Source organism: Mauremys reevesii, linkage group 11, assembly GCF_016161935.1.
Source record: "Mauremys reevesii isolate NIE-2019 linkage group 11, ASM1616193v1, whole genome shotgun sequence".
In the NCBI taxonomy this organism is placed as follows: Eukaryota; Metazoa; Chordata; order Testudines; family Geoemydidae; genus Mauremys; species Mauremys reevesii.
The window spans coordinates 22,695,742-22,712,314 of record NC_052633.1 but is presented as its reverse complement, the minus strand read 5'-3'; the positions used below and the strand labels follow the sequence as shown (position 1 = coordinate 22,712,314).

General features: G+C 43.4%; 1 protein-coding gene across 3 annotated transcripts in view; it reads left to right on the top strand.

The window, feature by feature from the left end:
- Window positions 1-240: 240 nt before the first annotated feature.
- The window catches only part of PLCL1 (phospholipase C like 1 (inactive)), a 315,681-nt gene continuing 299,348 nt past the window's right edge, over window positions 241-16,573 (top strand). For 2 of the 3 annotated variants that reach the window (XM_039495334.1, XM_039495336.1), the window contains exon 1: window positions 9,890-10,664. In XM_039495334.1, the coding sequence (XP_039351268.1) occupies window positions 10,401-10,664 (264 nt within the window). In that variant the 5' untranslated portion in view covers window positions 9,890-10,400. Of the gene's footprint in view, window positions 322-9,889; window positions 10,665-16,573 lie in introns of those variants that run through there. The other variant, XM_039495340.1, reaches the window with a different exon arrangement.

The window sequence follows — 16,573 nt, the reverse complement described above, 5'->3', positions numbered from 1 at the left end:
AATATATGTAGCTGCCAAGGAAAATGGTGGCTGGTGAGTGCCTTTAAGCGGAATCAGAGTCCACCTGTAAGCAATTAAGGCAAGATCCACGCAGGTATTTAGGTATTTGACATCGCTGGAAGTTAGGAATCTTAATACTTTGGATTTGGGCTTAACTATCCACATAGGTGGTAGTTAGTTAACTTACTAATGAGCACTTGGACCTGATAAAAGGCTACTGGGGGGTGGTTGCAGGAAGGTACTCCTAGACAGAGTTGTTTTCTGAGATTCTGCTAAGAGGCCTGTGTTCTGTTAACCTCCCCAAGCTGATAGTTGTGAAGAGTAAGTAAAAAAAGTAGCTACTTGGGAAGAAACTTGCTGAGCTCTACAACTGGCTTACAGTGTAATCCATCTTCAGCAGGAAAGCTGTGGATCCCTTATCTGAGTAGGAGTTTGTTTTGCATAACTTCTCTTTCTGGGAGGAGAGCTAGAGATTGCTGGTTTAAGGAGAGTGGGACTTTGAATAGTAACTTCCCTCTAGGAGGAGGGATGGTGACTTCTTTTTCTTGGCAGAAGGTGCTTGTTGGTATTAGTCCCAGAGCTAGAAAGAGGGTTGGACTTGAGGGGCTAACAAGGAAGGTGTCTTGTACTTTGTAAAAAGTTAACAAATGAGACTCCACAAAGGGTATGTGTGTCTCTTAGTCTCAGTTGCTCAGGCTGAGGAAACTATTCCAAGACTGAGACGGTAGGATGCCTCCAAGGTCATACAATGCCACATGTGATCAAGCGCACTGCTCTATCACAGAAAGAGCACCCTAGGAGCTAGGAACAGCTATTCTTGTATTTTCTACATGTATTGGAGCTAAAGAGATCCTAGAAGTGGTTAGAGGAATTAAACTGTATGAGACAGATGCAGGTGTTCTCATTAAGTGGAATGAACATTCCTATTAAGTAGCAATCACTTCAGTTTTAAGCCTAATGATACTTAATAGTACTGGTCTATAAGACTAGCATCTTCTCCTCCGAATCCCTTCTCAGGGCCCTTTGTTTTGTGATGCCTACAAGCAATCAACCAACACTTAAATAGCTAGGCTGAGGAGGAAGATGGGAGCAGTTAAGAAAGTTTTCCTTACTAGTGTAAATAGAAAAGTGTGAGGTGAGGATGGTAGCACCACCTATTACTAAGGTTGCCTGACACTTCTCATTTTAAGACTCTGTTCCATTTGGGGTGAAATATTACATACCATGTGTCTACTTCAGGCTGAATATTTATAGAAAACTTTTAACCAAAACAGCTCATCAACTTCTAATAATGGTGATAGCAGAAAAATGTTTTACTAATTAAAAAAAAATCTGGTGACCTCCTCTTTCAAGAGCTCTAACACCCCCCATGACTTGGAGAAGGGATTTAAAATTTGACAGGGGGTTGGTGTTTGTATCAGGGATGTCTCTTGCTATTCCTGTGAAAATGGCCCCAAATTTGGCTTAGTTATAAGCTTTTGAACAAATCAGTTTGCACATGATCATTAGAGATTTAGATTTTAGTAGCTAACTTTCCCTGTAGACTTCCTCCACTCTGGGCATGCTCCAGCCTGGCTATGAGCAGGGTTTTCCCTGTACTTGCAGCTCTGGGCTGCTGCATGCTAGTTAGGGTCTGTGCCTAGGTCTCAGCACCAGAGCTGAGTGTGGGGCTTCTGACTTTCCTGTGGCCCTCCTACTGGGCCCAGGCAGCATGGAGGAAGAAGCTGCCTGATTCAAAGCCAATGGAGATAAGAGACAGATTTTAGAGGCATGGAGATGGGAGTAGATTGGGACAAGAGGGGGTGGGGTGGGGGACTGAGACTGGAAGATAGGGTCTGGAGAGCCTGGGACTAGAGTGACATACTGCATGTGGGTGGGCAAGGAGAATAGGACTGAGAGTTGGGGATGGAAACAGGAGAAGCCAGGCTTCTACAGACAGACTCCATCACTAGTGATGCTAATTCATTCCCAGAGCAGACCCATTCTATGTGCTAAATGAGGCAGGGATCCTGTGAGGGGAGAAAAAAATACCTGATCCTGTAATTAGACTATGACTAAGTGGGGTGGTTTGTCTGTACCACTTCTAGATGATTTTATGAAATTGTACCATGAAACTACTGTCACTATAGGTATGTGGATCCCCCTTGAGTTAGCAGGGTTATGATGTCTTTGCTTGGCCAGAGACTATGGTGAATGATCAGCACTTAACAATCCATCTATTCAAAGTGGAACATGCTGGGACAATAGTCTTTCTCAATCTGGGAGAAGACACCCCCACCCCTCATCCCCCCCTTGTCTGAAGTGAGGGGAAGGGTTGGGAGTAATGGAAAACTATCAAAAGGCAGAACAAAGGAAGCAGATGACCCCAGCAGAAATCTATAAAGGGGGAGCTGGTGGGGGGGCAGGGAAGGGGGAGTTTTTTCCCATCAGATTAAGATGAGGGAGGCTGCTGCAGAGGCAGGGAAGGCAAGGGGCCAGAGGACCCTGCCTGTCTGATGGAACACAGGTGGCTATCATCCGCAAAGAAGCATGAGCTTGTGAGGGACACTGCATTTAGGACATCTCATTGTTTTGTATGGTCTGTACTTTCCAGTGCTTTATCTCAAAAGCATAAAGTTGATAGCCACCCACACTCTGTTCACTCTATGGACTGCTGTGCTGGGAGAATTCTGAGTGAGTAATGTGTCTAAGTACTGGGGTGTTTGAAGGGTCAGAGCTGCACCCAGAGGGGCTAAGTGGCTGGACAGCAGGTTCCAACACTTGGGAAGGAGGTGCCAATAGGTCTGTGCCCTGAGTGTGCCTGAACAAAAGTGGCTGGATTCTGTTCAGGTTCTGGGAGCACATCCCTGGGAATCCCCTCACAGCAATCCTAATCCTTGTCTAGGAAGGGGGGCTCACTAGGGTCTGTGGCAGACTGTCTTAATTCAGATTTTTTTTATATATGTATTATGATTGCTGGTGCAATCTTAACTGGGGTATTTCTGAGCTCTTGAGTGCTTGACTTTGCAATCTTAATATTCTTTTTACAGTAGATGGTTGTGTGTAATTCCAATGTGGTTTCATGTGGGCACAGAGTCCACCTGCATATTCCTGTTTCAAGGATTCAGGCTGAAGTCTGTACAGTGATTGGTATAATGGTGTCTTGATTCTGAGCATTGCTGTAAGATAAAAACTATAACATATCAAGCATGTTCCAGCTGAGGGCTTGATTCTGCTCATTTACTCACACGAGTAGCACTCAATTATGAAAACAATACCATTGTCAAGGACTATTTTGTGAATAAGAATTGGCAGCATCAGGCCATAATTGGAGTGTATGGATTGCTCTTTCAAAACTGCACATCTCAGAGTCTGGTTCTGAGCATACAAGTTTTACAGTTTATCTTCCTCCAACTGAAGAAAAGTACCTCTGTGGAAAATTTAGAGGGTAATAAAATTTTGTAACTAAAAGGATCCATAACAAAACTTTCCAGAGCTATCATTCAAGTTAGTTTTCTAGTTTTGGAGAAAAAGCGTAACAAGTTACCAATAAGTTAAATGTTCCCACCAAACAACATAGCAGGCATTGACTATAATTTAAGAAAATGGGGTAGTACAGGATTTAAGTATATTAAATCATGACCTTTGCCTATATTTACTTTTAAAGATTGACTCAAAACTTGCTGTGTGTTTTTTCACTTTTGGGAATTAGATCAATATTTAGACAAAATGTCAAGAGAATAACTATTTTGCTGAAAGTATATCGCTTGCCTGATACAATAAAGTGACATTGTTTTATTTGTATGAAAATCTTTAAATAGCTTTTTAAAAACATTTTCATATGCAGCATATTACAAAGACAGAAAACACACAATAACCAGTGTTCTATTACCATAAGAATTACATAGATAAGAACCTTTTATCTTATAGATGCACTTCGGTTGAGATCCCAGTGCCTGATGGGGCAAAAATCATTGATAAGATGATCATGGTTACCAGTCCTTTTGCACTGCCATTTGTTGCTGAATAAAGAATGCAGGAATAAGACACAGTGACTTGTTAGTGAGAAATGAGTGGAAGCAGCTCAGCTGCTGCTATGATAGTCCAGAGGACAGTAAATGGTTATCAGCCATACTGCACCATCTACCAGGAAAAATTAGGCCAGGCGCCTTGATTGACCTACTGATGCTAGTCGGCATGGTTACCAGTCCTTTTGCACTGCCCCCCCCAATAGGCTGATGATGAGATGGATGGGTACCAGTCATCATATTGCCACATCAGCCACCCATGGGGGGGAGCAAGGATGTTGGTGTTGAGTGCTGCAGCATCATCTATCTGCAGCATTCAGTAAAGATATATGTGACATGTTAAATCTGTCTGGAGATTTTTAAAAATGATTTGAATTGAGCTCTTTCTTTATTTTGATTTTTAACTGCATTGCGGCTTTTCCTGTCTACCTGGCCACTGCATCCGAAGTTCAGAGATTGTCCAGGCTTTGTATAACTCTAGTCAACATTAAAGTGAGCTATGCATTAACACTGATGGCAAATCAGTACTTGAAGAATACGTTATGTGATCTTCCCCCATGTAGAAAAATAAATGCTCTAGCAGTGCCATAAGAAAGGTTCTTGTTTGCTTTTTATCACTCAATCACCATAGGGGCACCATCCTGACAGCAGAACACTTTTAATTTTAGAGGGCATTACCTTAAAATTATCTTTTATGGTGAAACTCTAAATATGAAAGTACTTGATTATGGAAACTAAATTCCAATGTAGATCTATGGTTCTGCAATCTGTGGAGATGGATTCTCAGCTGTTTTTTAAACTGGCAATTTACACAAGCTAAGATTCTGACCTTGTTTCAAGGATCCAGTAAGTAGAGGGATGCAATTAAAAAAAAGTTGTATGTAGACTTGTGTTCTGTTCACACATACACACATGCAGCTCAAAACACAAGAGGTAAACTTGGTCTCTCAGCACCTCTGTCTTAGCTTGAATGAATTCCCTAGCTTGGTATCCAGTTTCAAACTTTATATGGGTCAGATTTTTCAAAAGAGTTCAGCACCCAACAGCCCTTTCTGAGAGCAATGGGTGTTTCTACTTCAATTTTAGTACCGTCTTCAACAGTCATTGTGTGACTTATAGATGACAAAACACTTACAATGAAAACAAATGATAGTGCAGCAGCACTAAAATGGAAAAATGCCTTTTGAGGGCAAGCTATTTTTTTCTTTACATGCCATTGTTATTGAGGGTGATCATATAGCTTTTAACAGATAATCTACTAATTAAACTGGATTAATACTTATGGGCTGCATGTAAGGATAATTGTTTAGACAATGGGGCCAGCTTATTACCTTTGTCCTGGTAGACTAACATTGCAATACAATATCACAATATGGTAACAACTTAATTGTTATATAATGTCATGGTGCGGGATGTGGGATTCATCCACTGATGGAAAAACTGTAGATTAGTGGCAATGCTAATGACGGCTCTATAAATGACCCTTCTTTGTGTGTGCCTGTGTTTGCAAATCTGTACATAACACAATATACAAAGATGAGTTTTGTCTGTCTGTGAAATGTAAGTCTCTTGGCTGGAATCATTAGCCAACATTTGGGGCCTTCCTTGCTGGGTTGTTTCTATTAGGAAGAGAAATTGATAGTTGTCTGGTGTTATCTTTATAAAGAATATAAGCCATGACCTGTTCTCCTAGACATAATAGAGACAAACAGGTAGTTTCCTTGTTTGGAAATCTTACTATGACTCTTCAGAGCATTGTGCTGAAAAAGTTGTTCTGGCTCTTACCTTCCTTCCAGGGCCATGTTCACTACTGCTTCTGTCATTTAGCTGTAACCAACCACTCCCCTAGCGCCTGTACTTGCAATCAGTCCTAGCATAACCCCTCAGCCCACATGATTTAGCTGCACCTTGCAGCCCAGTGACTTGGGCAGTGGTTTCCTATCGTTTTACAGTTATCATATAATAGTGGTTCTCAAAGTTTTGTACTGGTGACCCCTTTCACATAGCAAGCCTCTGAGTGCGATCCCGCCCCCCATTACAAATTAAAAACACTTTTTAAAGTATATTTAACACCATTATAAATGCTGGAGGCAAAGCAGGGTTTGGGGTGGAGGCTGACAGTTCATGACCCCTGTTTAATAACCTCACGACCCACTGAGGGGTCTCAACTCCCAGTTTGAGAACCTCTGTTATATAAGGAGGCATTTAATCGCTCCTTCCATTTCATCTGAATGAAAGTAGTTGGAATCAGCTTTGACCAAGTTTGTGGTGGTCATTGCTCAGAGACCTGCTTGTTAGTAGCTGCCAACACCTTCCAGCATAACAATATTAAGATCCTTTAGTGGTGGAAGAGGCTTGAAATACAAAATACAATAGATGATCTAGAGATCAGGTTCCAGAAAAGCATGGCAGTTGGAAGTTGTGAACTGACTATCCTTTTTGTTCTATAGTAAATACTAATATGTCTTAAGAGAACCTGCAATAAAGGAACATGTTTCTAACTGGAAGCAGTGAGTAGTTAACTTTTTTTTCATTTGGTTTTATTTGTAAAACAAATCTCTGATACTTAACACTTTCTATAATGCTTACACCAGGGGTGCTATATAAGGAGCTCCTTGTTCCCAGTCATCTGCTCAGAATACTAAATAATGACTCTCTACTGACTGCTAAATTGAAATTGTGACCTGTTTGCCTGGGTAGGGGGACAGCAGCATCCTGTATTCTCTACCACAGCACAAACACAGGCCGTTAGAGCTACTCACAAAAGAAAAGAACATTCCTGCATGCCCAACACCATTGCAACTTGGGATGCATATTGTCACCATCTTTCTCCCAGCTTTCAGCATTTTATATTATAAATATAAAAAAGCTTTTATCTGATTGAAATAATTCATGTTTGCATGTGTGATGACATAGAAAGGGGTTGTCAGCTGAGTGAGGGTCTGATCCAACTCCCACTGCAGTCTGTGGAAACTTCAGCGGGAATTGCATCTGGCCCTACATTAGTATATTTTATGACTTCTGCATGGAGAAAAGTACAAGGTTCTATTTTCTATCTTCTGCATGTATTAAGGTCACACTTTTAATGGGAATTATGTTCTCTGCATTTAGTGGCAATTAATAACTGGCTGGTGTAATGTGAGGGTTGAGCACCTTTTCCCTGCTTAAGTCATTAAGTGCCAGGAAATGCCTGACCCAAGGGTCTAATTAATTAAAGAAATGAGTTTAGGAAGCTGGAGAGAAATAGAGCTTTCTGATAAGCTCAGTGACAACATGCTTATGCCTAGAGTTTGGACTCTGGGTATTGCTGGTTAGCCATCTGCTCCCACCCCGTCCCTCAGTCTCTTCGCTCTTGCCCTCCTTTGGACTCAGGAGGTGAAGTGTGGCTTTGGGCAGGGAGTGGGAGAGGGGGGCGCCTTCCTGTGGAGACAGGGAATAGATTTGGCTAGACCTTATGCTTCAGTAACCCATCTAGAGCCAGGCTTCAAGCTCTGCCCCTTCTGCCAACAGCTGAACTAACCAGCAGTGCTTCTATATCATGATGCCAACTTTCCCTAACCTATTGCTAAAAATTTCCCAAACCTGGTGAAAAATTCCCAGATAAAGTTTTTTTTTTACAGAGCTTCTATATCCTGGGAAATTTTCCAAAACCTGGGAATTTGTGAGTAAAATGTTTCAACTTGGGAAACTGGGAATTTTCATTCAAAACATTTTACTCAAATTCCCAGATTTTGGGAAATTTCCCAGGATATAGATTTCAGAGTAGCAGCCGTGTTAGTGTGTATCTGCAAAAAGAACAGGAGTACTTGTGGCACCTTAGAGACTAACACATTTATTTCAGCATAAGCTTTTGTGGGCTACAGCTCACTTCTTCCAATGCATAGACTGGAACACACAGACAGGAGATATTTATGTTCTCTGTATGTATAAATATCTCCAGTCTGTGTGTTCCAGTCTATGCATCCGAAGAAGTGAGCTGTAGCCCACGAAAGCTTATGCTGAAATAAATGTCAGTCTCTAAGGTGCCACAAGTACTCCTTTTCCTTTTTCCAGGATATAGAAGCCCTGTAAACCAGAGGCACTCAAAGTTCCGCTGTGAATTATTCCCTATTTTTTATTACAGTTCAGAGAGTGCAGCTGGACCAGCTCCTGCCCCTCTTCACTCAGTCCGACCTTGCGTGGAGTAGGGCTGCAGCATTTGGCCTTTACGTGGGGCAAATAAGTGACTGGTTAATGCAAGAACCTCTCTGCTGCCGGAACATCTCGCGGAGGGGCGCTGGAGGGCGCTGTTGTTGCTGAAACACATCACAGCCTGGCTGGCTGGACCGAGCGAGGACTAAGCTACTCTCCTTCACCCACGTTGTAATGCCCCGGCGCGGAGCGTTCTGCGGCGCCTCCTTGTTCTCGCCGCTGGTCAGAGCCTCGGCGCCGTTTGATTCTTTACAAACGTAGCCGAGAAGGTCAAGGCGGAGTCCCAGGGCTCCCGCAGCCCGAAACTTCTCCCACTGGAGTGTAAGGTGAAAACTCCCCCGGCTTCGCTGGGAGCAGCAGGCTCTGCTCTCGGGGGCGAAACGGGGCCCGGTCAAAGCACTTATTCCGTAGGGAGAAAGCAGAAATGAATTAGATTCGCATCAGGAGCCCACTCCCTGCATCTCCCCTCGCCCTTGTGAGTGGTCTGGGCAGCATGGATTGGATTACAGCGGGTGCTTTGTTGCATAAATCGGTGACAAGCAAATATATTTGAAAACAGGCTAGGCAGCACGCACATCCCAAAAGAGAGTGAAGTATCAGAGGGTAGCCCTGTTAGTCTCGATCCACAAAAACAACAAGGAGGCCTGTGGCATCTTAAAGACTAACAGATTTATTTGGGCATAAGCTTTCGTGGGTAAAAATCCTCACTTCCGCATCTCTGGAAGTGAGGATTTTTACCCAGGAAAGCTTATGCCCAAATAAATCTTAGTCATCGGCCTCCTTGTTGTTTTTAAAAGAGAGTGAGACTATCCCCCGCCCTTCCCTTATTTGCCTCTCCCCATACAAAGGGGAGCAACTCTACGCGGTCATTTACATTGACAATCTGAACCCTGTTGGGCCTCCCCTTCCACTCGTCAACCTGCCACTGGGGTACCACATGAGCCTGGCCGAATGTCCGTCTAGCGGCATCTGCCTCCTGTTTTGTACACGTTGGTTTATTTAGTGATAGTTTTTGAACGGTCTCACTTTTAATCCAGTTCAGCGACAGAGCTGTTTCATACCTTTCGCCCGCCCCGATCATCCCCTGCACCGTGAACACAACACCCCTGCAAACTCCTCTAAAGGTGCGTTTACTGGGATTGCTAATGTGCAAGATTTGGAACCTTTTCTCCTCCCCCCGGTCCCCAGCGTATCTTTAGCGTGACATGGTCAAATTTCAAAACATCCCAGAAACGTCCCTGTAGTTGTATCTTAAACCATTCACGCTTTGATGTCCACAAATCGAATACAAGCAAAGTGCCTCTTGGAAAGAACGGATGCGCTTATACGGTCTGCAGGGGCATAAACTTGTCCAGCCTCTCCTCTAGTCTCTCTCTAACCTGACGTAGTCACACTCCAAAACTTCCCGAAACCCTGCCTCTCTGCTGGGTACTTACTCTCCGGCCGTGCCTGCTCCAGCACAAAGACACGCTTTGCTTTGAAAGCCAGGCTGCGCTGACTGGATAGCTGGCTGGCAGGGGCGACTAGACGTCTCCCCCCTCCCTTCTTCACTCACCTCTTTAACCGCCCCTGATCACACTTCAAAGCTTCGTCTGTGAGAGTGTGATCTACAGGTGTGTGTGTGTGTGTGTGTGTAGCTATAGTTGTATGCACCCGTTCGCTGGGACTCCCAGCAGAGCCCCCCATTCCATTCTGCCCCATGGCCACACCCCCCGGCGATTACTATTGGGCGCCCCCGGCCCCATCGGAAAAGCTGCTCCTGCGCTAAGTGGGCCGGCTCCCTGTCTGTCAGCCTAGCCTGTCAAAACACGCCTGGCTCTGTCACAACAGAGGAGTAGAGCCGCGGCACTTCCTGCTCGCGGGCGGGCGGGCGGCTGGCTGCAGCTTACCCCGAGCGCTCTGCTTGTGCCTTGCACGCGCGCCCCGGGATCCTGTCCCTCGTGTTCTGCCTGGCACAGGCGGGGCGCGCGCCCGCCCTTTCCCCGCCGCTGGAAAGCCCCCTCCTGCTACAAGGGAGACCCTCCCCTGCGCCTCCGGGGCTGCTGCCTTGGCGGGGCTGCATAGCCACCTCCCGCTGCAGACGGAGCCGGGCTAACGATGACTCCCCCTGAGAAAGTTGCTGCCGCCGCGGTGCACTAGGAGGAGAGGCTGGAGATCCGCGCGCCCCACCCTGGTGTCTCCCCGCGCCCCGAGCGGAGGGTGATGGCCGAACGCGCGGGTCCTGCCCTGCCCGAGGCGTCTCACAAGGGCGGGGAGGAAGCCGAGCTGTGCCTAGAGCCGGTATCCCTGGAAATCCCTGCGGTGGCTCCAGGCAGGAGACGGGAGCGCCGCAGCGGACTGGCTATGGCAGGAGCCGCCGAGCGCTTTCCCGGCAGCCTGGGGACCTCGGCGGGGGCAGCAGCGGATCCCGAAGCCAGCCTCTTGGAAGCTGCCAAGGCGACCCCTCGCAGGAGCAGTATTATCAAGGTAAGGCGGGCACCTCCTGCGCCTGGGGGGCGGGGGAGACGCGTGTGTCCGGGTCGCGCGTGGTCCCCTTGGCGCGTGCCCCTGTGTTAGGAAGCTGCCCTGAATCCGAGCAGGGCGTGCACAGTCACCTCCAGGCGCCGGGGAGGTTTCTCTTCACAAGGAAATCTCCCTTCTTGGAAAGGGGGGGGGTGCTTTGTTGGGAGCAGTTGTTGACGCTGAGCAGAGAAAGTCTCCCACTTGCTTCAGCCAGTCAGCCCCCACCCCAGCTGATAGTTTTGAGGGATATGTTTGCCCAGCTCTCAGCTTTCCATTGCTCCCTTTCCCAGTGGTTCTCAACCTGTGGTGTGAGTGATGCGGATGGTTTGCAGATCACTCGGTGCTGGTCGGTGGAGCGCTGGCTGGTCACATAACATTGGCACTTCTCATTCTTTCTCCCCCCCGCTCCCCAGCAGTAAAAGAATCTTAAAAACTTTTCTAATATGACTCTTTCATGTTGTCGCTGTTGTAAATGCCACAGATCTGTGAATGGTTAGAGATGATTGTGCCTGTTATGGGATGGGATGAGAGGTGGCCCACACAATACAAAATGGAAAGAGATGGTCCCTAAGGCACTCTCTGCATTACAGTGTGGTCTATGCTGTGAAAAGGCTTGAGAGGCCATAGCAGACTTTCACCTTCTCATTTCTTGAAGGTATTTTTAACTGTTAGGGTAAATTATGCTGAAGAATTAGGAGCAATCCAGGAATGGATGGATTTCAGGTAAGCATGAAAAATGTATTGATGCAAAAACAAATAGGAGAAGCAACATTGTACCTTATGAAAATGAGCATGAATAGAATTATGAGGGGAGGAGTACTGGGGAGGGGACCTATCCCTCCAGCTTTTAGCCTGCAGAGGACAACACTGATTTTGTTTCACCCACCCGAAATTTTATCCATCTGGAAGAGAAGCCACAGAGAAATGACCAGGGACCGATTGAAGCTCTTAGTTTGTACAGCTCTTAGCTCTCAATTGATGCTCCCCTCTGTCACTGTCAGCTGCTGATCTGTTGCTGTTGAGCTCAGTGGCTGAATAGGCAAGAATCTGGGGAGTGGGGAAGAAAAATGGGGGATGGGTCAGGGTGGCTGCTGAGCTGGCTGGGAAGGAGATATAGCAGCCATCCCCCCTCGCTGTACATTTCCAGCAGCAACAGCTTCTCCCATCCCTTTAGCAGATCTAGGAATGAGGGAAGGCAGGTACAGCACAAACCATTCACATATAACAGCTTTGGGCTCAGATAATACACTGTATAGTCACACTCTGTTTCTAAGCAGGTACATACAGTGGCCAGTTATATACACACATATTGTTTTTCGTGTGTTCTCCAAACTGGTATCTTCAGTACTTGTGTGAAATGGAACAGATCGTGTTATATGTTGTGTAAATACACACACATACTTGTTTATTTTCCAAAACTTCTAAATGCTAAGGGTGCAGACTACAGAGGCATCTGCTGTGTTGAAGAACTCTGGGTGGTATATCTGGGCAACAAATACCTTGCAGTAGCTTGTTGTTTTGTGGTTTGTGAATTTCAAAAAGAAGACTGTTTTCAGGATGTGAACTTGGAAAAAAGAAGAAAAGACCTCAACTGTTGTTGCAAAAGTATCAGAAAAACAGTTGGTTAAAAACAACAGAGATGCAATCGTTTTATCAGATAAAAGAAAGATTTTATAGAGTGGGCTATAGGCACACACTTAAGATGATTAAATTGGTTTATACTAATTTTGTTAATGCTCACATGAAAGTGGACATCGTCAAGATACTATTTCCAATATATGGACTTGATGCTGTCCTTATTCAGGTGAGCAATTCCAATGAAGTCAAAAGTATGTGTTCCCATTGAAACCAGATTGTGGGTGGCTGGATTGGGCCCTAAAGCAGTAGTGCTGTTAACAAGCTGTTGTTAATGCAGGAATGAAAATTATGGAATATGGGGAATTCTGGTCACTTTATGTGACCAACAACAGTTACCATCAAACAACAATGTAAATATCTTGTTTGAAATGTTTGCTAACTTCACAATAGAGCAAGTGTTGAAATAGCAATAAAGTGTTTTGTTTTGCAACTTATCTTTATTTTTATGTAGCATTTGTGAAGAACTTGAAGGCAGAATAAATAGGTTCAACCTTGATAGTTCTCTCATTCTTGCTTAGAAAAATATGCAGTGACACATAATTTAATTTATGTTTAAAAGCTGATTGCATTCCAGATTGCTAAGCAATATTGTCTGCTTCGCATCCTCATTGTTACAGTTAATTTAACAGGTTCAATTTTGACCCTAAAATCCTTGACTATCTATTTGTTGTAATCTGGTAGGGAAGTCTCCCAGGTTCCATTTATATATTCAGAGTAGCTTTTAAGAAAGATCTCAAGGAAAGAGAGTTGCTATTTTTTATATACTGAACTAAGCGATCCCTCATTGTAAATATTTAAGTTACACAGTGAATCCTGGAGAGATGAATTTGTGGGCAGAGTTCAGATGAAAGGGTTGAAGATGCACACTAACGGCTGTTTAATAGATATGTGTTAATGATATTCATATATCTCCGTGGTTCTTTTGGCCTGGTTAGGACTCGAGGAGACAGGAGTCAGAAGTAGACCTTGCACCTGGGTGAGAAAAAAAGACTTCAACTATGGTTGACTCCTGTGCAAGGGGAAGATCCTGGCACCCTTCATTCTTGCTGTACTTGAACAAAAACTGGACAAAATCTAGCCCAAGGCAGAGCAGTAACAAACATTCATGCTTAACTCTAGGTACTTCATATGTTCATTCTTTTTCATAAACGAAGCATTCAGAGTTGGATTTTAAGGTTGTGATTTCCAAAGGCAGTGTAAGGGAGTTAAATGCCTAACTCCCTTAGGCTCCTTTCAAGTATTCCCGTGTAAACTACTAATCTGCATCAAATTGGTCCGAATCCAGCAAAGCACTTAAGCATGTGTGTAACTTTCTATAAGCATTAGCTAAAAGCAATCAATTGAATTCAATGGGACTGTTCAGGTGCTTAAAATTACACACATGCTTAAATGCTTTGATGGACTAGGGTCATGGTTCTTTGAATATGTACTCCAGCACTCTAAGGCCTTGGCTACACTGGTGCTATACAGCGCTGCAACTTTCTCACTCAGGAGTGTGAAAAAACACCCCCCTGAGCGCAGCAAGTTACAGCACTGTAAAGCGCCAGTGTAAACAGTGTCCCAGCGCTGGGAGCGCGGTTCCCAGCTCTGTAAGCTAATCCCCACGGGGAGGTGGAGTACCTGCAGCACTGGGTGAGCTCTCTCCCAGCACTGGCGCTGCGACCACACTTGCACTTCAAAGCGCTGCCGCGGGACACTTTCCTTTTTCTCTTGAAGCTTGTGTAAAGGCTTCACAAGATACGTGATCTTGACCTAAAGTAAAGAGAACATCACTGACCTTGCAACTTCAAAATTTCGATCTAAATCTCCCTGCTCCATAAGGTGTCACAAATCATGAATACATTTTGATTAATTTCATGTAGATTTCACTTCAGGTTGATGACATGCAAAATTGCAAAAAACTGATATTACAGTAATCCTGTTTTGACTTATTTTGCTGTTGGGACTAGTTGTGAAGAAGTTTGTTTTCCCACAGGATTGCCTTATTTAGTGTTTATAGAAAAGAAGTTTGAAACCCAGTTTTCCTTTGGTATTGTCCCATTGTATGATTCTGGGAGTGGTTTTCATTTCTTTTGGAGTAAGAATTAAATACTTAATTTTGTCTGCATCTTTCAAGACTTTGTAATGTTTTAGGAAAAGCTCTCCAGCTATTGAATATATATTGTTATATAGAATCAACATTTTAAAAATAATTAATTTACTATCACAGGGTTTTCAGATGAAGAATTTTCATATGCAGGAAAAGTAATCATTTAAACATTGCACATTAAGTAGCAAAAAGACTTTTACAATCTTACTTTTATTATTGAGTTCATAAATCATTAAATCTAAATAAGCTTGAATGAATGGTATATTTACGCATATCCAGAATCAGAATGTTGTTCCATTGCTTTCTTTAAATTCTTTTTTATCTGCTGAAAAGCGAGTTGGATTTGAGAAAATGATAGAAACCTGCACAACAGTCATTCAAAGGCTGCAGCAAAGTGTCTGTGTAGTTCTGTAGAGGCCACTGGACTGGATGGCTGAAGGGATTGGTAATAGGATCCAGTACTTGGTCACTGGTTTAAACCCAGCTCAGGTGATTGTGACCAAAAATCTTGATTTTCTGATGCCTGTTTTGTAGCCTATGTGAAATGAGTTGGAGGCATTTTTTAATGACATTATCCTGCACCTGTTGAATTCAGTGGGAAAGTTCCCATTGACTTCAGTGGTGTGGGGTCAAGGCCTTAGTGCAGCGGTGGAAAATAAATTGTAAAAGAATCCCAGTACTTTCTTTGGACTTGATTCTTCAGGGGTTAAGCACTTTGGCCCCAATCCACCAAAGCATTTAAACACATGCTTAATTTTAAGCATATGAGTAGTCCAACTGAACTAGGAGTGTTCAAGTCATCCAGCTTTACTTTAGTCAAAGTACACTCTTTTAAAATTAGTTTTAGTAGCCACTTTTGGATCTCTGTGTCAAATTCAGAGGTAGCGTAAGAGGGTGCATCTCCATGCAAGCTAGTGGAGTTGCTTGTATCAATGGAGTGTTTTGACCTAGGGTTGCCAAACCTCCAGGATTGGCCTGGAGTCTCCAGGAATTAAAGATGAATCTTTAATTAAAGATTATGTCATGTGATATCTCCAGGAATACATCCAACCAAAACTGACAACCCGAGTTTGACCTCCCAAGGATATGTGCTTTAAAGAACTGAGTACAGTCTTAAATAATAATAAAAAAAATTCTCTGTAGCAAATTAAATTTGACTTCTACTGTAAGTAAGAGATGAACCCTTTTGGATAATGTCCAGTGTGTATAAGGTCTGAATATTTGTCCTTGGACATGTTCTCTCTCATTTAGAGAGAAAGAGGAAAATAGTTTTTCTTTTAATTCAAATTTTAACTTGCTAACCTCTTATTCACAACTCTGTAGATGATGGGGGGGAATTTTAAAAAGGCATAAATAGGAAATAGAAATAATTGACTTTGTACTTTTGAACATCTACCTCCTGCCTTTTCAGGAGTCCTTTCATTTAAATCTGTTCTCATTTGTCCTTTTAAAAAGAAAAGAGAAAATAATAATCTTTTATATTGGGGATTTCACCTATAGATCTCATAAATCATTATCAAAGCTTATTGGGAGAATTTTATGTGAGTCCAAACTTTGTAGACAGGTTCAGAAGCATTGCTTTAAGAGGCTTATTTGTATTCAACCACTCTACTTCACAGTTAACTTTAATAAGAATTATAATCATGCTGTGACAAGGTCCATAGCCAGGGAGTTTGCTTTCCTGAATTTCAACAAGGAAAGAAAAAGCTGAAATGAAGCAAGGAGGAATTCCAGGTGCCCTCCCCCCACTTCATTCCCCTCCACCCCCCACAATGTGTAAAAGGAGTAAGGATCTATGTTTCTATACTGCTTCTATATAACCTTTGGCAAAAGACAAGTGTGAAATACTGTGTCATACATTAAAGGCCAGAGCCTGCAAAGCAGACAACTCTCATTGATTTTTTTCATGTGCCTGATATTTCAAATTCCATTATAACTCTAACCTCTTGAGAAGCTTTAAACAAAAGAAGTAAAACAAAAGGTTATTTGTCTTATCAGTAATTTTATGATTTAGTATGTGTGCACAGGTGACAAATGAGGCAGTATTTAGAGAGCAAGAGAGAAATACTTTTTACTAATTTCACAACTGGTTAAAAGTCATAGTTAGTTATTATTTGTAAAACCAGTAACGCCTAGGGGCTTCCAC